This window comes from Trichosurus vulpecula, chromosome 6, assembly GCF_011100635.1.
Source record: "Trichosurus vulpecula isolate mTriVul1 chromosome 6, mTriVul1.pri, whole genome shotgun sequence".
NCBI classification, from domain to species: Eukaryota; Metazoa; Chordata; class Mammalia; order Diprotodontia; family Phalangeridae; genus Trichosurus; species Trichosurus vulpecula.
The window spans coordinates 282201708-282220091 of NC_050578.1; the positions used below are offsets into that span (position 1 = coordinate 282201708).

At 55.3% G+C, this 18384-nt stretch overlaps 1 protein-coding gene across 1 annotated transcript in view; it reads left to right on the plus strand.

Annotated features, from left to right (window-relative positions):
- Positions 1 to 18384, plus strand: part of TRPM5 (transient receptor potential cation channel subfamily M member 5) — a 56601-nt gene that overhangs the window by 13346 nt on the left and 24871 nt on the right. The window contains exons 5-14 of the mRNA XM_036765324.1: positions 1058 to 1224; positions 3825 to 4032; positions 5630 to 5694; positions 5968 to 6159; positions 8414 to 8516; positions 10924 to 11042; positions 12918 to 13271; positions 13942 to 14082; positions 16005 to 16128; positions 17539 to 17684. Of these exons, the coding sequence (XP_036621219.1) occupies positions 1058 to 1224; positions 3825 to 4032; positions 5630 to 5694; positions 5968 to 6159; positions 8414 to 8516; positions 10924 to 11042; positions 12918 to 13271; positions 13942 to 14082; positions 16005 to 16128; positions 17539 to 17684 (1619 nt within the window). The remainder of the gene's footprint in view (positions 1 to 1057; positions 1225 to 3824; positions 4033 to 5629; positions 5695 to 5967; positions 6160 to 8413; positions 8517 to 10923; positions 11043 to 12917; positions 13272 to 13941; positions 14083 to 16004; positions 16129 to 17538; positions 17685 to 18384) is intronic.

The window sequence follows — 18384 nt, forward strand, 5'->3', positions numbered from 1 at the left end:
GAGGAAGTGGCTTCAAATGCTGACTGTGGGCCCTTCCAGCCCCCTCAGGGAGCATGGCTGCTGTGAGGGCTGTGGGCCTGGCTCCTCCTTGGCAGACACAGTGTTGGTATTTCTGATGTCCCTGGTGGGCACAGTGCTGGTGCTGCTGATGCCCCTGGCGGGCACAGTGCTGGTACTCCTGATGCCCCTGGCAGGCATAGTGCTGGTGTTTCTGATGTGCCCAGTGGGCACAGTGCTGGTGCTGCTGATGCCCCTGATGGACACAGTGCCAATACTTCTCATGCCCCCCAGTGGGAACGGTGCCAGTGCTACTCATGCCCCTGGCTCCTTTCAGCTGGTGCTGTTTACGTCCCTGGCTCCCTATGGCTGCTGCTGCTCGTGTCCCTGGTGGGCATAGTACCAATAATACTCATGTCCCTGATAGGCATGGCACCAGTGCTGTTAATGCCCTCAGCTCCCCAGTGCCTATATCTCCTCTTCATGATTCCCCAAGCAGCCTTTCCGGGCCACCTGGCACAGGCTGGTGCCCGTATTCATAGGATTTTTGCTCCTGTCATTCCTGCCATTCATTTCTCTCCCACTTTCTGGTTTACCAAGCACTTTACTGACAAGTCAAAAGAGCAGAAGAGGGAGGGCAGAGGGCAAGAACAGCTCCCCAGAGCCAAAGCTGGAAGGAACTTCAGGGCATAAAATGGAGAATCCCTTCTCCAAGATGAGGAAGCAGCCAGGGTCCCCTTAGGCAATGTGGGGTTCAAGTAGCTGAGCCAGGATTCTCTCCTGGATCCTTGGACGTCAAGGCCAGCCCTCTAAGCTCACCACTCTTCCTACCACAACCTGCTCCTTTTGGATGTGACCTTGGTTGGGTTTCTCCTCCACTTGTCTGGGTCTCAGTTTCCTCCTTTGTAAAATGAGGGGCCCCTGGAAGTTCCAGATGATCTTGTGTCTTGAACAGCTCAGATGCCAGAAGGACAGAGCCATCAGAACCAATGGGTCTGCACCTGCCATTGCAGAAAGCAGGGCAAACCTGTTTCTCTCTCCCTGGGTTCTCCTCTGGCAGGGGCATGGATATTCACCAGCGCCCTGCGGGTGGGTCTGGCCAAGCATGTTGGGCAGGCAGTTCGAGACCATTCTCTGGCCAGCACATCCAGCAAAGTGAGGGTGATCACCATTGGGATTGTATCACTGCCCATGGTCCTACACAAGGAGGTTTTGGACGACTCTCAGGTATGTGGATCTAAGGGCTGAGAGGCTGGGGGACAGCAGCCTGCGCAGGAGCAAGGTTAGGACAAGGACAGGCAGTCACAGATTGCTTCCTCACAATTAGAGCTGCCCTGGAATGGAATGGGCTGCCTTGGGAAATAGTAAGCTCCCCATCACTGGAAGGATCCAAAGAGATGCCACAAGAACCCTGGTCAGAAAGGTTGTGCAGGGTGGGAGACTGGATTACATGATCACTAAGGTTCCTTCTAGCTCTTGAGATTCAATGACTCACACGTGCCCTCCCTATGCTAAGCCACATGGAGGGGAGCACCCTGGGGAAGCACATGTATGTGCTGGGGTGAGGGGAGGGCTGAGGGTATGCCTCACAGAAGGGTGGTAACAGACCTTAGGAATGCCTCACTGCTGTGGTTGACACCCATCATGTGCCAGACATTTGGAATACAAAAACGGATGATGTAGCCCTTGCCCCTAGAAAGCTCACATTCTACTCAGGGGAAGTAACACAAACAGAGATAAATATGAATAAAAATAGATACAGAGTAAACATGAAGTAATTTTTGGAAGGGAGGGAGGCACTGACAACAAGGCAATCAGGAAAGGCTTCCTGGAGGAGATGTTGTTTGAGCTGAGCCTTGATGGATTCTCTGAGGCAGAGGGGAGGAGGGACAGCTGCATTGTAGGCAAAGAGAAAAGCCTAGGCAAAAACACAGAGCTGGGAGATGGCTTGTCCCAGGTGAGGAGCAGAGAGAAGTCCAGTTAGGCTAGCCCAAAGAATTTCTGAAGGAGAGGAATGAGCTCCAAGCCTGGAGTCAGTCTGTGAAGGACTTCAAAAGCCAACAGGAAATTCTAACAAATTTGAACAAGAGGGAGCCCCTGGGGTTCATAAAACATGGTCAGACTGTGCTTTAAGGGCAGTCACTGCAGTGTCTGTGAGGAGGACGAGTTACAGAAGGAAGGGACTTGAGGCAGGGAGGCAAGCTAGGTGGCGGTTGTAATCCAGAAGAAGAGAGGAAGGTCCATCCTGGGGTGGTGGCCAGGTGAGGGAAAGGAGATACACAGGAGAGGTGTTGGGGAACGAAACTGGCAAGACTTAGCAACTGATTCTGTGTACGAAGTGGGAGTGCAACAGAGTGAGACTTTGAGGACTATGAGCCTCACCCAAAATAGGAGGACAGGCAGAAGGAAAGATTTGATGGGGGGGGTGCACCTTGACAAACACCGGTATCTTGTGCCAGTGTGCAAGTTATAACCCCTCTGAACCTCAGTGTCTTCCTCTAAAATGAGTGGATAGACTTGAGCATCTCTCAGGTCCTGTCTAGCCTCCTGAAGCCCCACAAGATGTTTTTTAATTCTTTGAAGGAGCCAACAGGCTTCTATGTGGGGCACTGGATAGCAGTGAACCTGGGAGTCTAAAGTGTTCCAGCTCTGCCATTAACTTGCCACTCGACCTCAGGCAAGTTCCTTTCTTCCTCTGGGCCCCAGCATCCCTCTCTGTATTTGGCCTACAGTCACTTTCTTCTCCCCTGGGAGCCCACCGGCCTCTTGCCCTGAGAACCCTGGCAGCTGCCAAGTTGCTTTAATTAGTTTTAAACAAGGCAAACCTCCCCTAGGAGGGAAGTAGAGCTCTCTGAAGGGCCCTGAGCCTCTGGACACTAGGCTTGGGGCTTGGTCTGGTCTCCCAGGGCAGGGACAGGCTAGCTTGGAGGAGCTAAGTGAGACAGCCCCCTCTGGGTACAGGGGAGAAGACAAGGTCAGGGTATCCTTCCCTTCCCCAGGTGGGACTCAGTTTCCACATTTATAGGATGAGGGGTTTTCACCAAATGAGACCCCCAAGGCCCCTTTGGGCTGTGCCCTTCGATGTTCTCTGTTCCAAGGACTCCTCTGGCCCTGACAGACCCATTCTGTGTTCTCATCTCGCAGTCAGCTCAGGCAGTCTATGAAATATCCCCGGTGTTGAGAGACACAGCCAGCAGGTGGCAGTGCTGTCCACAGGAAAAATGGACAGGGTCCAAGGACTTAGCTGGAACTCTCAGATAATAAGCAGAACTCTGGGGAGGGGGGCCCTCCAGCAACTGCTGTCTGTCCTCATCCCTAGGTGCCCTGGCTCCCCCAGCAGTGTGAGCTGAGCCCAGAGCTCCCTCCACCCCACCCCACCCCCATCTCTCTTGACCCTCTCTGGGCCTTGGTCTCTCCATCTGGAAAATCAGAGGGTTGCCTCCAGCTCTATGACATGATGACTCTGTCAGTCTTTCCTGGGCCCCTCTCGTGTGCCTAGCCCTGTGCTCAGTTACACCGTAGGAACGGGAGAGGCATTGAGTGTTAGGACTCAAGTCACTTCTGCTGTAAGGAGTCAAGGGCCTTTGGAGCCCAGTAAAGAGCACAGGCCCTACAAGCTCAGAGTCCTGTCCTCAGGGTTAATGCTGCCCTCCCCCCAAGATAGTGCCCTTAGCAAACTCCCCATCCAATGCCACAGGCGGGGTGGGGGGCAGGGGGAGCAGGGCAGGGTGCTGACCTTAGGCCTGGAAGGACCGGAAGGGTTCCAGCCCTTGCCCCAGTCACCCTCACAAATATGGCTTCTGTTCCTCCTTCTGGCCTGGATCTAGAATGAGAACCCAGTCCCCTACAAGTCAGATGACAGCAGCCAAGGCACCCTCTACTCCCTGGACAGCAACCACTCCCACTTCATCCTGGTAGACCCCCTGCTGGACAGAGCCTCAGTGGCAGCCAGAGCCCCTGGGCATGAAGACCCAACCACCAGACTCAGGCTCCTGCTGGAAAAGCACATCTCAGAGCAACGGACCGGCTACGGAGGTGAGTGACCTCCCTCGGGCACCCTTGTCCCAGAAAGTGCCAGCTTCCCCAGGAGACAAGCCCAGGCCTCACAGGTCACCTTGGGTAGGAAGAGAAGCCACTCAGATACCAGCTTCCTGGGAATGGCTGGGTTTCCTTCCTTCTCTTCTTTGGTGAGCAGAGCCCCATGCCAGGCAGGGCTGATGGGGAAGAGGCAGCTAGCTCCCCGCCCTCCTGGTGTTCAGAGCCTTGTGGAGGCTTGAGACATCAGTGCTCAAGGGGCAAGGTGTGGTGGAAAAAGGCCTTGGAGTTAGGGAGGCCTGGACCCCAAATCTGCCCCTTCCACTTAAGGGTGCATGACCTGAGCAAGTTACATCTACTTCTTGTCTACTGCGGCATGAAGGGCTGGGGTAGATGGCCTCCAAGGCCCCTCCATCTTCTAAGCTTAGGCCTGTAAGCTTAGAATTCTAACTGGGATTTCTGCTAGGATTTGGGTCTGAACAGACATCACTGAGACCCTGCCCCCAGCCAAGGTCTGAACGATTCACAGAGTTACAGAAGGCCTCCTTCTGCCCCTGCCAGCCGCCTGCTTGCCCGTGGACTTTGCCAAAGTGTGTTAATTCTTTAAGGAAGGAAGGAAGGAAGGCAGCTCAGCCTGGGGAATTACTAAGGGACCTGGAGCATATTGTGTCCTCTCTCTGGCCCTCTGAGGCAGGATCCAATCCTGTGAAGGAAATGAGTTGGACCAGGAGAGGCAGTGGGGGCATTGAGCGTCCATCCTGTCCTCTCTGACAGGGAGGGATTGGGCCAGTGGCCTTTGGAGGCCGCTCCCATCCCAGCTGCACATCTGCACTCCTTCCAAAGCTGCCCTGCATCTCCATACGACTAGACTGTACACTTTCTAAAAGAAGCCATGGCATTGGAGCAGGATTTAGAGAAATCAGGACCAGGGCTGTGCCTGAGCTCTCACTCCCTGACCCCTTCCTTTGGTCAGTCACTATTGTATCCAGTCTCTGCCTGATCCCCCAGTGTGAGGGAGGAAAGGAGAGAGGGAGGGAAAGAAGGAGGGAAGGAAGGAGTGAGGCTGCTGTTCCTTACACAGTGACCTTATTTGTAATCACAGTCCTTTGAGAAGGAGTCCGGGGCTTTGGGCCAGCTCCACATCAAAAGCTCCTCCTTACGTTTATCTACAGCGGCTGCTTGTGGCTTTTCTCTGCCTCAAGCTTGAGTGTACGGTGTGATCTTCTTGCTCACTGGTCATTGACCGAAGGGATGAGTTCATTGTGTCTTCTGACCAACTTTATTTACCCCATTAGCTGAGAAAGATGGAAAGAGAGAGAAAAGGGAAAAGAGAGACAGAGAAGGAGACAGAGAGACAGAGACAGAGACAGAGAAGGAGAAAGCCTGTCCTCAAGACATACAGAAAACTCCCTTAGTTCATAACTGTTTACAGCTGGCCTCTGACGTCACAAGCTCAGCTTTTGCCAGGATGTTGTTTTCTAAAAGGCTCTCTGGAAATGAGGCTTCTTCAGCCAACAGAACATTCCTAGAACCCAAACAGTACAGAGAACCTGACCCTGGCCCTGAACCCGACCTTTGCCATCCTTTCCCTTTCCAGGAAAAGGCAGCATTGAGATCCCTGTGCTTTGCTTGCTGGTCAATGGGGGCCCATGCACCCTCGAGGTAAGAAGCTGAGCCCGAGGTCAGGCTTCCCTTTTCTAGGAGGGCCCGGATGATCTCCAATGCCCCTCCCAGTATGGAGGTCCCTCCACTGCCTTCCTCCCACTCTTGGAGTCACTTTCCTTCCCCACCACGCCGCCCCCCCACCTTCCCCTGACTCCTAAATGGTCCTGGAGCCCCCCTGGGATCTCTGGATGAGGTAAGAGGAGGGGGCTACTCCTCTGCCACTGTTCCCTCCCCACTGACTAGGTCCTTTGGTCTGGGGGGTGGTGGTAGCAAATTTTCCAGGCAGTGGAGAACTCTGCCCCTTGGCTGATCCTGGCGGGGTCGGGCGGCATGGCGGACATCATCGCCTCCCTGATGAACCAGCCCCACCTCATTGTGCCCCAAGTGATGGAGAAACAGTTTAAGGAAAAATTCCCCACTGAGAACTTCTCCTGGGAGGACATCCTCCACTGGACGGAGCTGGTAGGTTGGCCTCAAGGCATCTTCCCTCCGTGGAGGCTGCGAGGCCCACTCTGAGAGCAGCAGTGGCCAGGGAGGAGGCCTTGGGATGGGATCCTGCTCCACCCTGGGCAAGTCCCCTCTCAGGGGCTCCAAAAGGCCTGCCTGAGAGTCTGCGAATCTTGCAGGGTCGTGTTTAGAAAGTGCTTGACACCCCTTGGCCCACTTGATTCTCATCGCAGATCTAGTGAGGAGGCAATGCAGGCATTGTCCCCATTTCAAAGACGAGGGGACTGAGCCTCTGAGAAATGAAGAGACTTGCCCGTGGCCACACGGCTAGGAAGGGACAAGGACAAGACATGGATCCCCCAACTTTGGGTCTGGCAAGCTGTTCACTGCAGCATCCCTCCCCTCCCCCACCTTCGCCCTCTAGCTGCGGCTCCTGTTTCCTGCCCGTGTGACCTTGAACAAAGCTGCTCCCTTCTCTCGGCCTCAGTTTCCTCATTTGTACAATTAGAGAATTGGACTAGGCTGACTCAAGGGGTCTCCTTCAGCCCCAGAAAAGCCTGGGCTGGAGCCCTTAGAGGTGCTTATGCCACCTGCCTTCATCATTCAGATAAGGGAATAGGTGCAGAGAACCCAAGGGATTGGGCCAGTGTCACACAGACAGATCCTATCGATGCTGAGTCTGGAAGGCCTCTGGATCACCCAAGCCCTAGTTATGGGACCCTCCCCACACATTTGAGAACCCTAGTTATACTGCCTTCCCCGCGTTCTAGAGCCCTAATTATGGTACCCTCCCCACACATTTGAGAACCCTAGTTATACTGCCTTCCCCGCGTTCTAGAGCCCTAATTATGGTACTCTCCCCACACATTTGAGAACCCTAGTTATACTGCCTTCCCCGCGTTCTAGAGCCCTAATTATGGTACTCTCCCCACACATTTGAGAACCCTAGTTATACTGCCTTCCCCACGTTCTAGAGCCCTAATTATGGTACCCTCCCCACACATTTGAGAACCCTAGTTATACTGCCTTCCCCACGTTCTAGAGCCCTAATTATGGTACCCTCCCCACACATTTGAGAACCCTAGTTATACTGCCTTCCCTGTGTTCTAGAGCCATAATTATGGTACCCTCCCCATACATTTGAGAACCCTAGTTATACTGCCTTCCCCGCGTTCTAGAGCCATAATTATGGTACCCTCCCCATACATTTGAGAACCCTAGTTATACTGCCTTCCCCATGTTCTAGAGCCATAATTTATGGTACCCTCCCCACACGTTTGAGAACCCTAGTTATACTACCTTCTCCACGTTCTAGAGCCATAATTATGGTACCCTCCCCACACATTTGAGAACCCTAGTTATACTGCCTTCCCTGTGTTCTAGAGCCCTAGTTATAATGCCTTCCCTACACATTTGAGAACCCTAGTTATACTGCCCTTCCCATGTTCTAGAACCCTAGTTTTATTACTCTTCCCCAATCTAGAGCCCTATTTCTATTACCTTCCCCCACGTTCTAGAGCCCTACTGCTATTATCTTCCCTTACATTCGAGAACCCTAGTTATACTGCCCTCCCCACGTTCTAGAGCCTTGTTTCTATTACCCTGCCCCACAATCTGGAGCCCTATTTCTCTTATCCTCCCCCACATTCTAGAGCCCTGGTTCTATCACTCTCCCCACATTCTAGAGCCCTGGTTCTATCACCCTCCCTCACATTCTGGAGCCCTCTTCATATACCCTCTCCCACATTTGGCCAACGAGCTCACCCACCCAGCTACCTGTGCTGTGCGATGTGATTGTCACCCCCAGCTGATCACAGTCACCCCCCGTGGGCTTTCTTTGCCAAGGCCTCACAGACCTACACAGCTGTTCCTCCCACTGTGGGGCAAAGGGATTTTTTTCTTGCTTTGGTCCTTCCAGTGGAGACAAGTGCATGTCCTGAGGTTCTCTAAGGATGACGGACTCTGCTCGCCCCGCCCTCACCCCCACGATGGGCACAGAGAGTCTAGAGCCAGATTCAGGCTCCCCAATTACCCCAGCAACCCCGATCATCCTCCTAAGGGGGACGCTGCCAATATGCGCTCCCTATTCAGTACCCCTATCTGCAGGAGGGCCTCCCACCAGGGGTGGTGTGTGTAGTGTCTGTGTGTATGTGTACACGTGAGCTGTGTGGTGTGTGTGTGTGTGTGTGTGTGTGTGTGTGTGCCCAGACCACCTGGGAGGCTCCAGCACCTGGCAGGCTGGCCCAACCCCTGCTCCCATCCCTGACAGCTCCAGGCCATTACAGCCCGGCAGCACCTCCTCACTGTCCATGACTTCGAACAGGACAGCTCCGAGGAGCTGGACACTGTCATCTTGAAGGCGCTAGTGAAAGGTAAGGACAAGGCTGGCTTTGGGGGAGGTGGGAAGCCATTCTACTTTGTCCTCTGTAACACCCAGAATGTTCCTTGGGGGCGCCTGCCCCCTCAGCCCCCTCCTGTCACTAACCAGCCGTAGGTTTGGACCCCGGGTCAAATGCTTCTGGGCTGCATGGGCCAGGCCTTCCTCTCTGTGCCTGAGTTTCCTGTTTGATAATATGAGGGGGTCGGCCTCCAACATCTCAAGGACCTCTTCTAGCTGTGCATCCCATGATTTCTGAGTAAAGTGGTAGGGGGAGAGAAGAAGAGCAGTGGTCTGGCCCCTAAGCCAGACTCTGGGCTGCTGGGGACAGAGTTTTGTGGCAGAGACCCTCAAACTTGGCATTGAGAGAAATTTGGGTTGAGGTCCCATCTTTGCTACTTCCTGGCTGGCAGCAGAACTGATCCCAGGCTGTTCGTGTCACTTCTTGCGACTCAGTTTCCCCTTTCGGAGAGTGAGGATAGTTAGTCTGGTGGTTCAATAGACTGAAGCTCTGTTTCTTCAGTGACCTGCTTGTGCTCCAGGCCTGACTCAGATAGTAACAGCATCAGCAGCCCCCTCCTTGGGGGAGTGAAGATGGCAGGCCTGGTACAAGAGAAGCCCCGAGCTCCTCTCACGCCTTGGCAGCTCTTCCTGGTACTAGGACAGCACAGCGAACGCATCCTGTCCTGCTGAGGTGGCGCTTGGGAGGACAGTCCAGCGCCCAGGCTCCATTCAGCAAACATTCAGGAAGCCTCTCGTGGGCCCAGGGCCTTCAGCCGGGTGCCCACCTAGACCCACAGCGAAGAAAAGGCCCCTCCTGCCCTCCTGGAGACCACAGTCCAGGAAGGGGACGAGGCACCAGCCCAGAGAACTGTCATCACCCAGTGTCACTGAACAAGTGCCCAGTGGAGGTGGCTTATCCTCGTCACAGGCTTAGGGCTGGAAAGAATTGGAAGCCAGCTAGTCCAACACCATAGGTTTACAGGAGGGGAAACTGAGGCTAGGGAAGTGAGGGAACTTGCCTAGAGTCTGCTAAGGAGCAGGTGCCAGAGTGGGATGTTGAAGCCAGGTCCTCTGATTTCTGGGTCAGGGCCTTTCTACCGTGTCCTGCTGGGAGCCTAGTGGTGGGGGCGGCTGGTGCCAGAGAGACCACACACACACACACACACACACACACACACACACACACACATACACACACACACCACACACACTGCACGTGTACACAGGCACACATGCGCTCACACACAGATGCCACACATACCACATGCATGCACATGCACACACACACCACACACCACACACTGCACACACCACACACACACCACACATGCACAGATGCCACACATACCACATACATGCACGTGCGCGCACACACGCACACCACACCACACACTGCACACACCACACACACACACACACCACACACACACCAAACATGGACACAGGCATGCACGCACACATACACAGATGTCACACATACCACATACATGCACATGCACACACACACATACCACACCACACACTGAACATACCACACACACTGCACATGTACACAGGCACACGTGTGCACATACAGATGCCACACATACCACATACATGCACGTGCGCGCGCACACGCACACCACACCACACACTGCACACACCACACATGCACACAGGCACGCACGCACACATACACAGATGCCACACATACCACACACACACACACACACACACACACACACACACACACACACACCACATCCCTACCTCCCACAGTCCCTTCCTCTCCTCAGGCTTCTTTGAAAGGCAGAGGTTGGATCCAAGGGTCTCAGAGTCCCTGCCCTCAGCTCTCTGCCACACCTTGAACTCAAAAGCCTGGTATCTTGTATTCCTGACAATCTGAGTCTAGAACTCAGCACTGCAAGCATGTGGAATAGTGGGCCAGGGCAGGGAACCTTTCCGAGTGAGGCCTCTGGGGGCTCCTGCTCACCTCCCATTTCAAAAGAGGCTAGCATTTTTTTTGTTGAATGTGTGTGAGGGATTGCCTTGGGCCCAAGAAATAGGTAAATTGAAGACTGGATGTTTTTGAGATCAGACTCAGGCTGGCAGTTGGATAAGGTGGCGGGGAAAGAGGCAGGAGGTGAGGTCCGAGCCGGGCCTGTGGGACATGACGACAAAGGGGCAGGGGCTGCTTCTCATCTCGGAGAGGGCTACTCTGGTGACACACGGGGCTAGGAGCGGGCCCGAGACTCTGAGGTTGGCCTGGAGCTGGCTTGTCTGCCTTGCTGGAGAATACCCTGAACCAGCACCCCCTCCATCAGCCCTTGGGCCTGCCTGGAGAGTCACTGGCCTCCACACCCCGACTTTAGCATTGGTGCTGATGTCCCCTGCTGCTCACTGGCCATTCTCTCCTGCAGCCTGTAAGAGCCACAGCCAGGAGGCCCAAGAGTACCTGGACGAGCTAAAACTGGCCGTGGCCTGGAACCGCATTGACATTGCCAAGAGTGAAATATTCAGTGGAGATGTGGAGTGGAAGGTGGGGATGAAGGGGGGCTGGGGAGGGGGGTGATGGGGGGAGAGGGGGGCCCTGGCCCCAGACTCAGGCTCCAGCTCTGTCCTTTCCATTTTCTGTCTCTTTCCTGGAAAGGACTTTGGGTCCCTTCCCAACTTTGAGGCCTGGCCACCTTCCCATTCCTGTTCCAAACACCCAGGGCTCACTGAGCTGGCCCCAGTGAGGGGCCAGTATTGGGGATGGAGGGTAAGAGCAGCCCTAGGAGAGGTCCTTGGCCCAGAAGCAGTTGAGGCAAAGAGAGAGTGAGCCTGGTGGGCATAGCCTTAGCCTTCCAAGCAGTGGTGCCCACTAGCATGCCCACCAGAGCAGCCTCCCAGGCCACTGTCTCAAATAGGAGAGCACCGTAGCTACCCAGCCTGAGGCTGACCAGCCATCTTGTTGAGCCAGCCTCCAACCACGGACAGCCTGTGGTTGGCTGGCCACAGAGTGACTGGCCAGGGACTTGCTCCTTCCCCTCCAGCCTTCATTTGTCTCCATCGAGTCATCCTGACTTTTGAACTTCTCTCCATGTCCTGTGGCTACCCCTTCTTGTGGTAACAAACCTCATCACAGTCACTCCAATGGACGGAGCAGGGTGGCGAAGGGCACAGAGCTTGGCCCAACTCACTCTGCTCCTGGCCAGCCGGGTGACTCACCCTCATGTGTAGCACAGGGCCGATGGACCTGGAGGATCCCCACGGTGGCTCCCAACTCTCACTCTGTGATCCCATGATGCCTTGCAAGGGCCCAAGGGCCGAGAGGGATTTCCTGGTCCCTCTCCTAGTTTGGGTGGGGCCCATGCCTCTGTCTTCTCCCCAACTTCCTAGCTTTGGTTTCATTTAATGGGCCTTATCTATAGCCCTCGCTTCCCCAGCTCCAAACCCAATGGTGATTGGAGCCCTGACTCTGACTCTAACCTCTCTTTTCTATCAGGGACCGTAGTTATCATTTCTGACCAAGGAAACCCCATCTTCTCAATCAGTCTTCAGTCTCCTCCCCACAAACCCCAACCCCACCCTCTAAGAGCAAGCTTTTCACAAGCTGGACTCTCGTTGGACCCCTTCCCCTTCACTCCCCACCACCTCTACAACGGAGCGACACTGGTCTTGCAGTTCTTCCCACATGACACCCAACTCCCAAGGCCTTTGCCTTGGCTGTGCCTCCCCCTCACCACCGAGCTGTGCCTTCTCCTCTCAGACCTTCCATTTACTCTGTACCTATCTTGTGTGTCCCTCCCATTCAAATGTGACCTCCTGGAGGGCAAGGACTGGTTTGACCTGGCACATGGTGCACTGCTGACTGAGTGAAAGGGGGAAGTGGAAGGAGCTGTTGACCACTGAGCCTTGGGAGAAGCTGTTTGGGTGGGGGTTGGGGGGGACGCCCCTATGAAACTCTAGAAATGAAAGAGATTCCCCCACCTGAACCCATCAACCTCTCCTTGACCACCCTCTCACTCCTCCTCTCCCTCCTTCTTATGCTTTATCCTCTGTCTCTCCCTCCTTCTCTTCCCCCTCCCCCTTTTTCTGTTCATTGACCTCCTCCTCTTCCTCCTCCTCCTCCTCCTCTTCCTTCTCCTTCTCTTCTTCCTCCCTCCTTCTCCTCCTCCTCCTCCTTTTCCTCTTCCTCCCGGTCCTCCTCCTCCTCTTCCTCCTCCCTCCTCCTCTTCCTCCACTTTCTCTTCTTCCTTCCTCCTTCTCCTTTTCCTCTTCTTCCTCTTCCTCCTCCTCCTCCTGGTCCTCTTCCTCCTCTTCCTTCTCCTTCTCTTCTTCTTCCTCCTCCTTCCCCCCTCCCAGAGCCCTAGTGCTGCTGTGGCTCCCTATGACCCCTCACTCTGTTCCTGGTGACTTTCTGATCCCACAGTCCGGTGACCTGGAGGAGGTGATGATGGATGCCCTGGTGAATGACAAGCCAGAGTTTGTGCGTCTCTTTGTGGACAACGGTGCCAGCGTGCCTGACTTTCTCACATATGGGCGGCTGCAGGAGCTGTATCGCGCGGTCCCCCAGAAGAGCCTGCTCTTCCACCTGCTCCTCAGGAAGCATGAGGAAAGCAAGCTGACACTGGCAGGGCTGGGGGGCGGGCAGCTGGGCAAGGAGCCGCTGGGGGAGCCCCCCTCATTCTCGCTCCACGACGTGGCCCGTGTGCTCAAGGACTTCCTCCATGACGCCTGCCGGGGCTTCTACCAGGACAGCAAGCTGGCCGGCCGTAGGAGGGCTGTGAGTGAGGACAGGGGCAGGGCTGGAGTAGAGTGCCGAGGATCCCAGAGGGGCCAGGCAGGGCCAGGGCAGCAATGCATCCCCAGGCCAGGGCCCATTTCCTCCCAAGTGAGAGACCATGTTGAGGTTCAGGCTCAGGATTCACCATTGTTTTCTAGGGACTTATTAAATGCTGGTTGGGTACCTGGCAGTGGGCTGGGCAAACCAGGACTGAAGGGTGAGGGCGGATTAGACTCAATGTACCAGACACCTCCTCCCCATGAGGACCATCCCAGTGTGGAGTGGCTGCCCTAGGGCGCGGGGGCTCCTCCTCTCTGGAGGTCTGCAGTCAGAGGCCATATGGCCCTTCGGCAGGAAGGTCATGATGGATAGCCCTCTTGGCATGGGATGGGCAGTCCTCTTGGCATAGGACAGGCAGCCCTCTTGGCATGGGGTAGGCTTGGTTGCCCCTGAGGTCCTTTGCCATTCCATTTAGGGATTCAGGTCTGAGCAGAAGCCTCTGCCCTCGAGGGCTCATGGCCTAGCAGGGACAGAAGCCACCAGCCCAGGGTTCTGTGGGGACTGAGGGGGACCCAGGTAGGCCTCAGAGTCCTTCTTTGTGGTCAGTGCTCTGAACTGTCAGCACCTGAGGCCTGTGTGTGCCTACAGCCCTGTCCATTCTTCTGTCCAGGACAAAATGACTGCCAAGCGCCTAGGTGGGCCAAAGTGGGCCCTGGACCTGACCCAGAGGAGCATAGCACCCTGGAGGGACTTGTTCTTGTGGGCTGTGCTCCAGAATCGGCATGAGATGGCCAACTACTTCTGGGCCATGGTGGGTGAGCTGACCAGGGCTGGGGAGGTGGGAGAAGGGTCTGCACCCCTCAGGTTGGGCCACATTTATGGCCAGGGCAGACTGTGGCATCCCCCACCCCTTCCATGACCAGAGCAAAGGAGCCCCCGAGCCCACCCTTACCCCATCTGGGAGGGGCCCAGGAAGAGTGACAGGATCCCAGGGTGAGAGCCTATTTGACAGAGGAAAACCCTGAGATGAGGCATGGTGGGGCTGGCCCCGCTGGAACTCTTCCTACCAGGGGACTAGGCCCAGCCCTTGGTAAGATGTAAAGAGGCCTGCACGTCTGCTCCTCTCTCTTTCCCTCAGGGAGTGGAAGGTTTATTAGGGAAGACCATCAGATTCAGACATCCACCTCCTGGCTCATAATCCTAGGCAGGACACGGGAAGGGCATTGAAAGGTGCACTTGGGGTGGGGGCTGGGCGAGAGGTCCCAGGGACAGAGCACATCCAGCCAGAGACCGGAGGACTCAGTGGTCACTCCGCCAGCTCTGGGGAAGAGACATTTCCAGCTCTGAGATTCTGCCAGGGGAGCCCGGATGCCATAGGGTAATGCTTCCCAATGGGGTGGAATGGGGGACTGGCTAAAGACAGAGTCAAGGCTGTACAAAGGTACAAACCTGGGAAAGCAAAAGGCTAAGGAGGCTTAGAGATGAGTTCCATGGTGGAGCTGCAGGGCACAGAATCAAGAAGCTCCAAGTTCAAATCTAGCCTGAGACATTGACTAGCTGTGTGACCCTGGGCAAGTCACCTGTCAGATGAGTATGATCATAGCACTTATCTGGAAGGGCTGTTGTGAGGATCACATGAGCTAGTGTTTGTAAAGGACTTAGCACAGTGCCTGGCATACAGTAGGTGCTTAATAAATGCTTGTTCCCTTCCTCCCTCCCCTCCAGAGGGAGGTTCCAGCAGGCAGGTGATAATGGGAGACTGAGGCTTCAGGGAGGGGGTGAAGGATGTGGCCTGGGAAGGGGTGTCCTTCCTGGGGGCTGTGCAGTCGGTTGGACCCCCCTGATGGGGCACTTGGGTGCTTGTGCTTGGACCCTAATTCTAACAGCCTCTGCTTGGGTGCCTCTGCCTGAACCCCAGTTCCAAAATCACATCCAGTTCTAAAATCACATCTCTCCTGAGCCTCAAAATACTCTCTCTCTAGCTCAAGGGCAGCATGCCCCGGCAACACACTTATCTCTACTCCTTTCACGGTAGGCAGCTGTGCTGACTCCCTGTGTACTGATAATTGGCTGTGCACTGGGTCATGACAATATTCACTACTTATTGACCTTACTAATACGTATTCTAGATATAGTCAAATGTATACTCTCTTACATTTATTTTGTCTAACAAGACATTTGATGAAAGCCACCTAGATATACCCAGTCAACCCTGATTGCTAGTTAACTTAGTGATGTTTCACGGTCAAAACCATACCCCCTAGTGGCACCCCCTTGGGCCATTTCCCAGTGAACTCTGGGTAATATGCCTGCACAGTATATACAAAAAGTACATGTTCCTTTAAGAACTTACCACCCCTTAACCACTCCCTAATCCCACCCAAAAACACCTAATTGACATGTTTCACCCCTAAATCTCTTATAAAAGCTTTTCCTGCACCCATGTAAGGTTGTAGGTTCCCTAAGAACTCTTGCCTGCTGTAAAGCATAATAAATCTTTGCCACCTTGACTTAAAGACTGATTGAGATCATGAATTCATTCCAGATGGCCCCAACCCTCTTCAGTACTTGGGTTCTTGAGGGGCACGACCCCCCTCACCTGGGAACTTTAGTTTTGGGATTCCTGAATCCCTGGGATGAGGCATGGTGGGGCTGGCCCTGCTGGAACTCTTCCTACCAGGGGACTAGGCCTTAACACCCCGCCCCACCCCCCCCTCCCACACACACACACAGGGGCAGGAGGGTGTGGCTGCTGCTCTGGCTGCTTGCAAGATCCTCAAGGAAATGTCCCACCTGGAGACTGAGGCTGAGGTGGCCCGAAGCATGAAGGAAGCCAATTATGAGCATCTGGCTTTGGGTGAGTCCCCCTGAGCCCCCCAGGCCCAGTAGATCAGGAAAATGGGACTCATCAGGGAAATGGTATTTGGCTGCTCCACAGAAACATGTTGGGGGTCAGAGTGGACCTCTAGCTCCTCTGAATTCCTGTGATTTCCCAGAACTCTGCAACCCCTGGAACACATTTTCCAAGGGTGCGGATGACCTGTGCCTAGTTCCAGATTGGACTACACAGCTCCTGCATCTCCAGAATGGTGGTCCAGGAGAGGGAGCAAGGGGACCTCACCAGGACCCCCTGGGATAAGTCCGCTCAGCCACAGGAGGGTGGAGGAGGATGCAGTGGCCACTGCCCATCCCACATGGGCACCAACAGGGGAGTCTGCCCATCTCGCTGTGGGTTTCAAGCGGACCACCTCATTGGCTGCCACCCTAGCACTCATGCTCAAGCTGAGGAGTGTGCCAGGGTGGGCAGGACCAAGCTCCTGGGGCATCAATCCTTTAGTAACCACTTAATTAGTCCCATTACCCAGTGACCTTAGGGTCATAGAGGAGCCAGGCAGGAAGCAGGAGTGCAGGCACAAGCTTGGAGACTATCCGTTGGGGATGAGAGATCAGACATGGACTGCACCCTCTTTGCAGCCCTGGGCATTAGGGCAGTGCCCAGAATAGCTCGGCTTGGTGGGGAGCAGGGGAAGGGCCCCTGGGGGGGGGGCGGTGATGAGTGCCCTGGACTGAGAGAGCAATGGTTTTCAGAGGTGAAAAGGGCCCTTTGCTTTACAAGTGAGGAATCTGAGACCCAGGGAGGTGAATCAAGTTAGAAAGGAGAGGAGAAATATTTGAACCCAGGTGCTCTAAGCCCAGACCTGCCCTCTTTCCTGTTGCCTGTTTACCTCTTGGGGAGAGGTATGGCCAGGCAGAAAGAAGTTTTTGGGGTGGGGCGTCGATCAGAGACTCCAGATTCAAGCGAAGGCCACAGTCAGTAGCCTGATGGCCTGAAACCCCAGTGCAATTTTAGGCTGCTTTTGGAGGGGGGCCACCCCTTGACACCTGCCCCAGCCAGGCCATGCCTGGATTCCCAGGTCCAGTCCTGAGGCCACCTTTAGGGAAGGAGTTTGCTAAGTTGGAGAGGGTCCAAAGGAAGGCAGCCAGGAGTCTGTGTGATGTTAGAATGAGCGGAAGGGCCTAGAGAGGAGAAGACTGGGGTGGGGGGCCCCTATGGGGGAGAGCCCAGCCCAGCTTGGCTGGGGGTGGGGCCGTCAAACCAAGGCCACCCTGTGGAGCATGGATTGGACTTGATCTGTGTGGAGTGTGGGGGCTGGCATGTGTGCCTATGTGTGCCCTGCACACAGGGGGAGCGTGTGGGGGGAGGGCAGCTAGTGGGCACAAAGCTGGGTGTACGCTGCCCAGCCCTGTCCCCCTTCCTCTCCCCCAGAGCTCTTCAGTGAGTGTTACAATAACAGTGAGGACCGAGCCTTTGCCCTGCTGGTGAGAAAGAACCGGGACTGGAGCAAGACCACCTGCCTGCACCTGGCCACTGAGGCTGACACCAAATCCTTCTTTGCCCATGATGGTGTCCAGGTGAGCCGACTTCCCCCTACCCCAACCTTCTGGCTATGAGTTGGGGAGGTGGCAGGGAGGAAAGGAGGAAGGGGGAGGAGCCAGGGAGGACAGGAGGAATGGGGATGGAGGGGGCAAGGAGGAAGTGGGGTTAGGGAAAGGGAGGGGAGGGGTGTTAAAAGAGCCAGCTGGTATACTGGGCCAGACAGGGCACCAATGACCATCACAGTTCAAAAGCCTGGAGCCTCAGGCTGACCTAGTAGAACAAGTGGAAACAAGGTCATGGACATTAAAAGCAGGGTAGGAGAAAGGGAAGGAGGTAGGACAGATGTCTTCAAGCATCTAAAGTGTGTAAGGAAGAGGGATCAGCCCAGCCCCAGCAGGGCTCAGCCAGGCTTTGCTCAGCCTTGGGGGGTAGGGGCCAAGGCCAGGCTCTGCTCAGCCCTGGGGGGCTCAGCCAGGCTCTGCTCAGCCTCAAGGGGCTAAACCCAGCCCCAGGGTGGCTCAGCCAGGCTCTGCTGGGTCCCAAGGGGCTCAGGCTCTCTGCTTGTTCCCAGGGGGCTCTGCTCAGCCCCAGGGGGCTCAGCCAGGCTCTGCTCAGCCTCAAGGGGCTCAACCCAGCCCCAGGGTGGCTCAGCTAGGCTCCGCTTGGTCCCGGGGGGCTCAGCTAGGCTCTCTTCTTGGTCCCAAGGGGCTCAGCCAGGCTCTGCTTGGTCCCAGG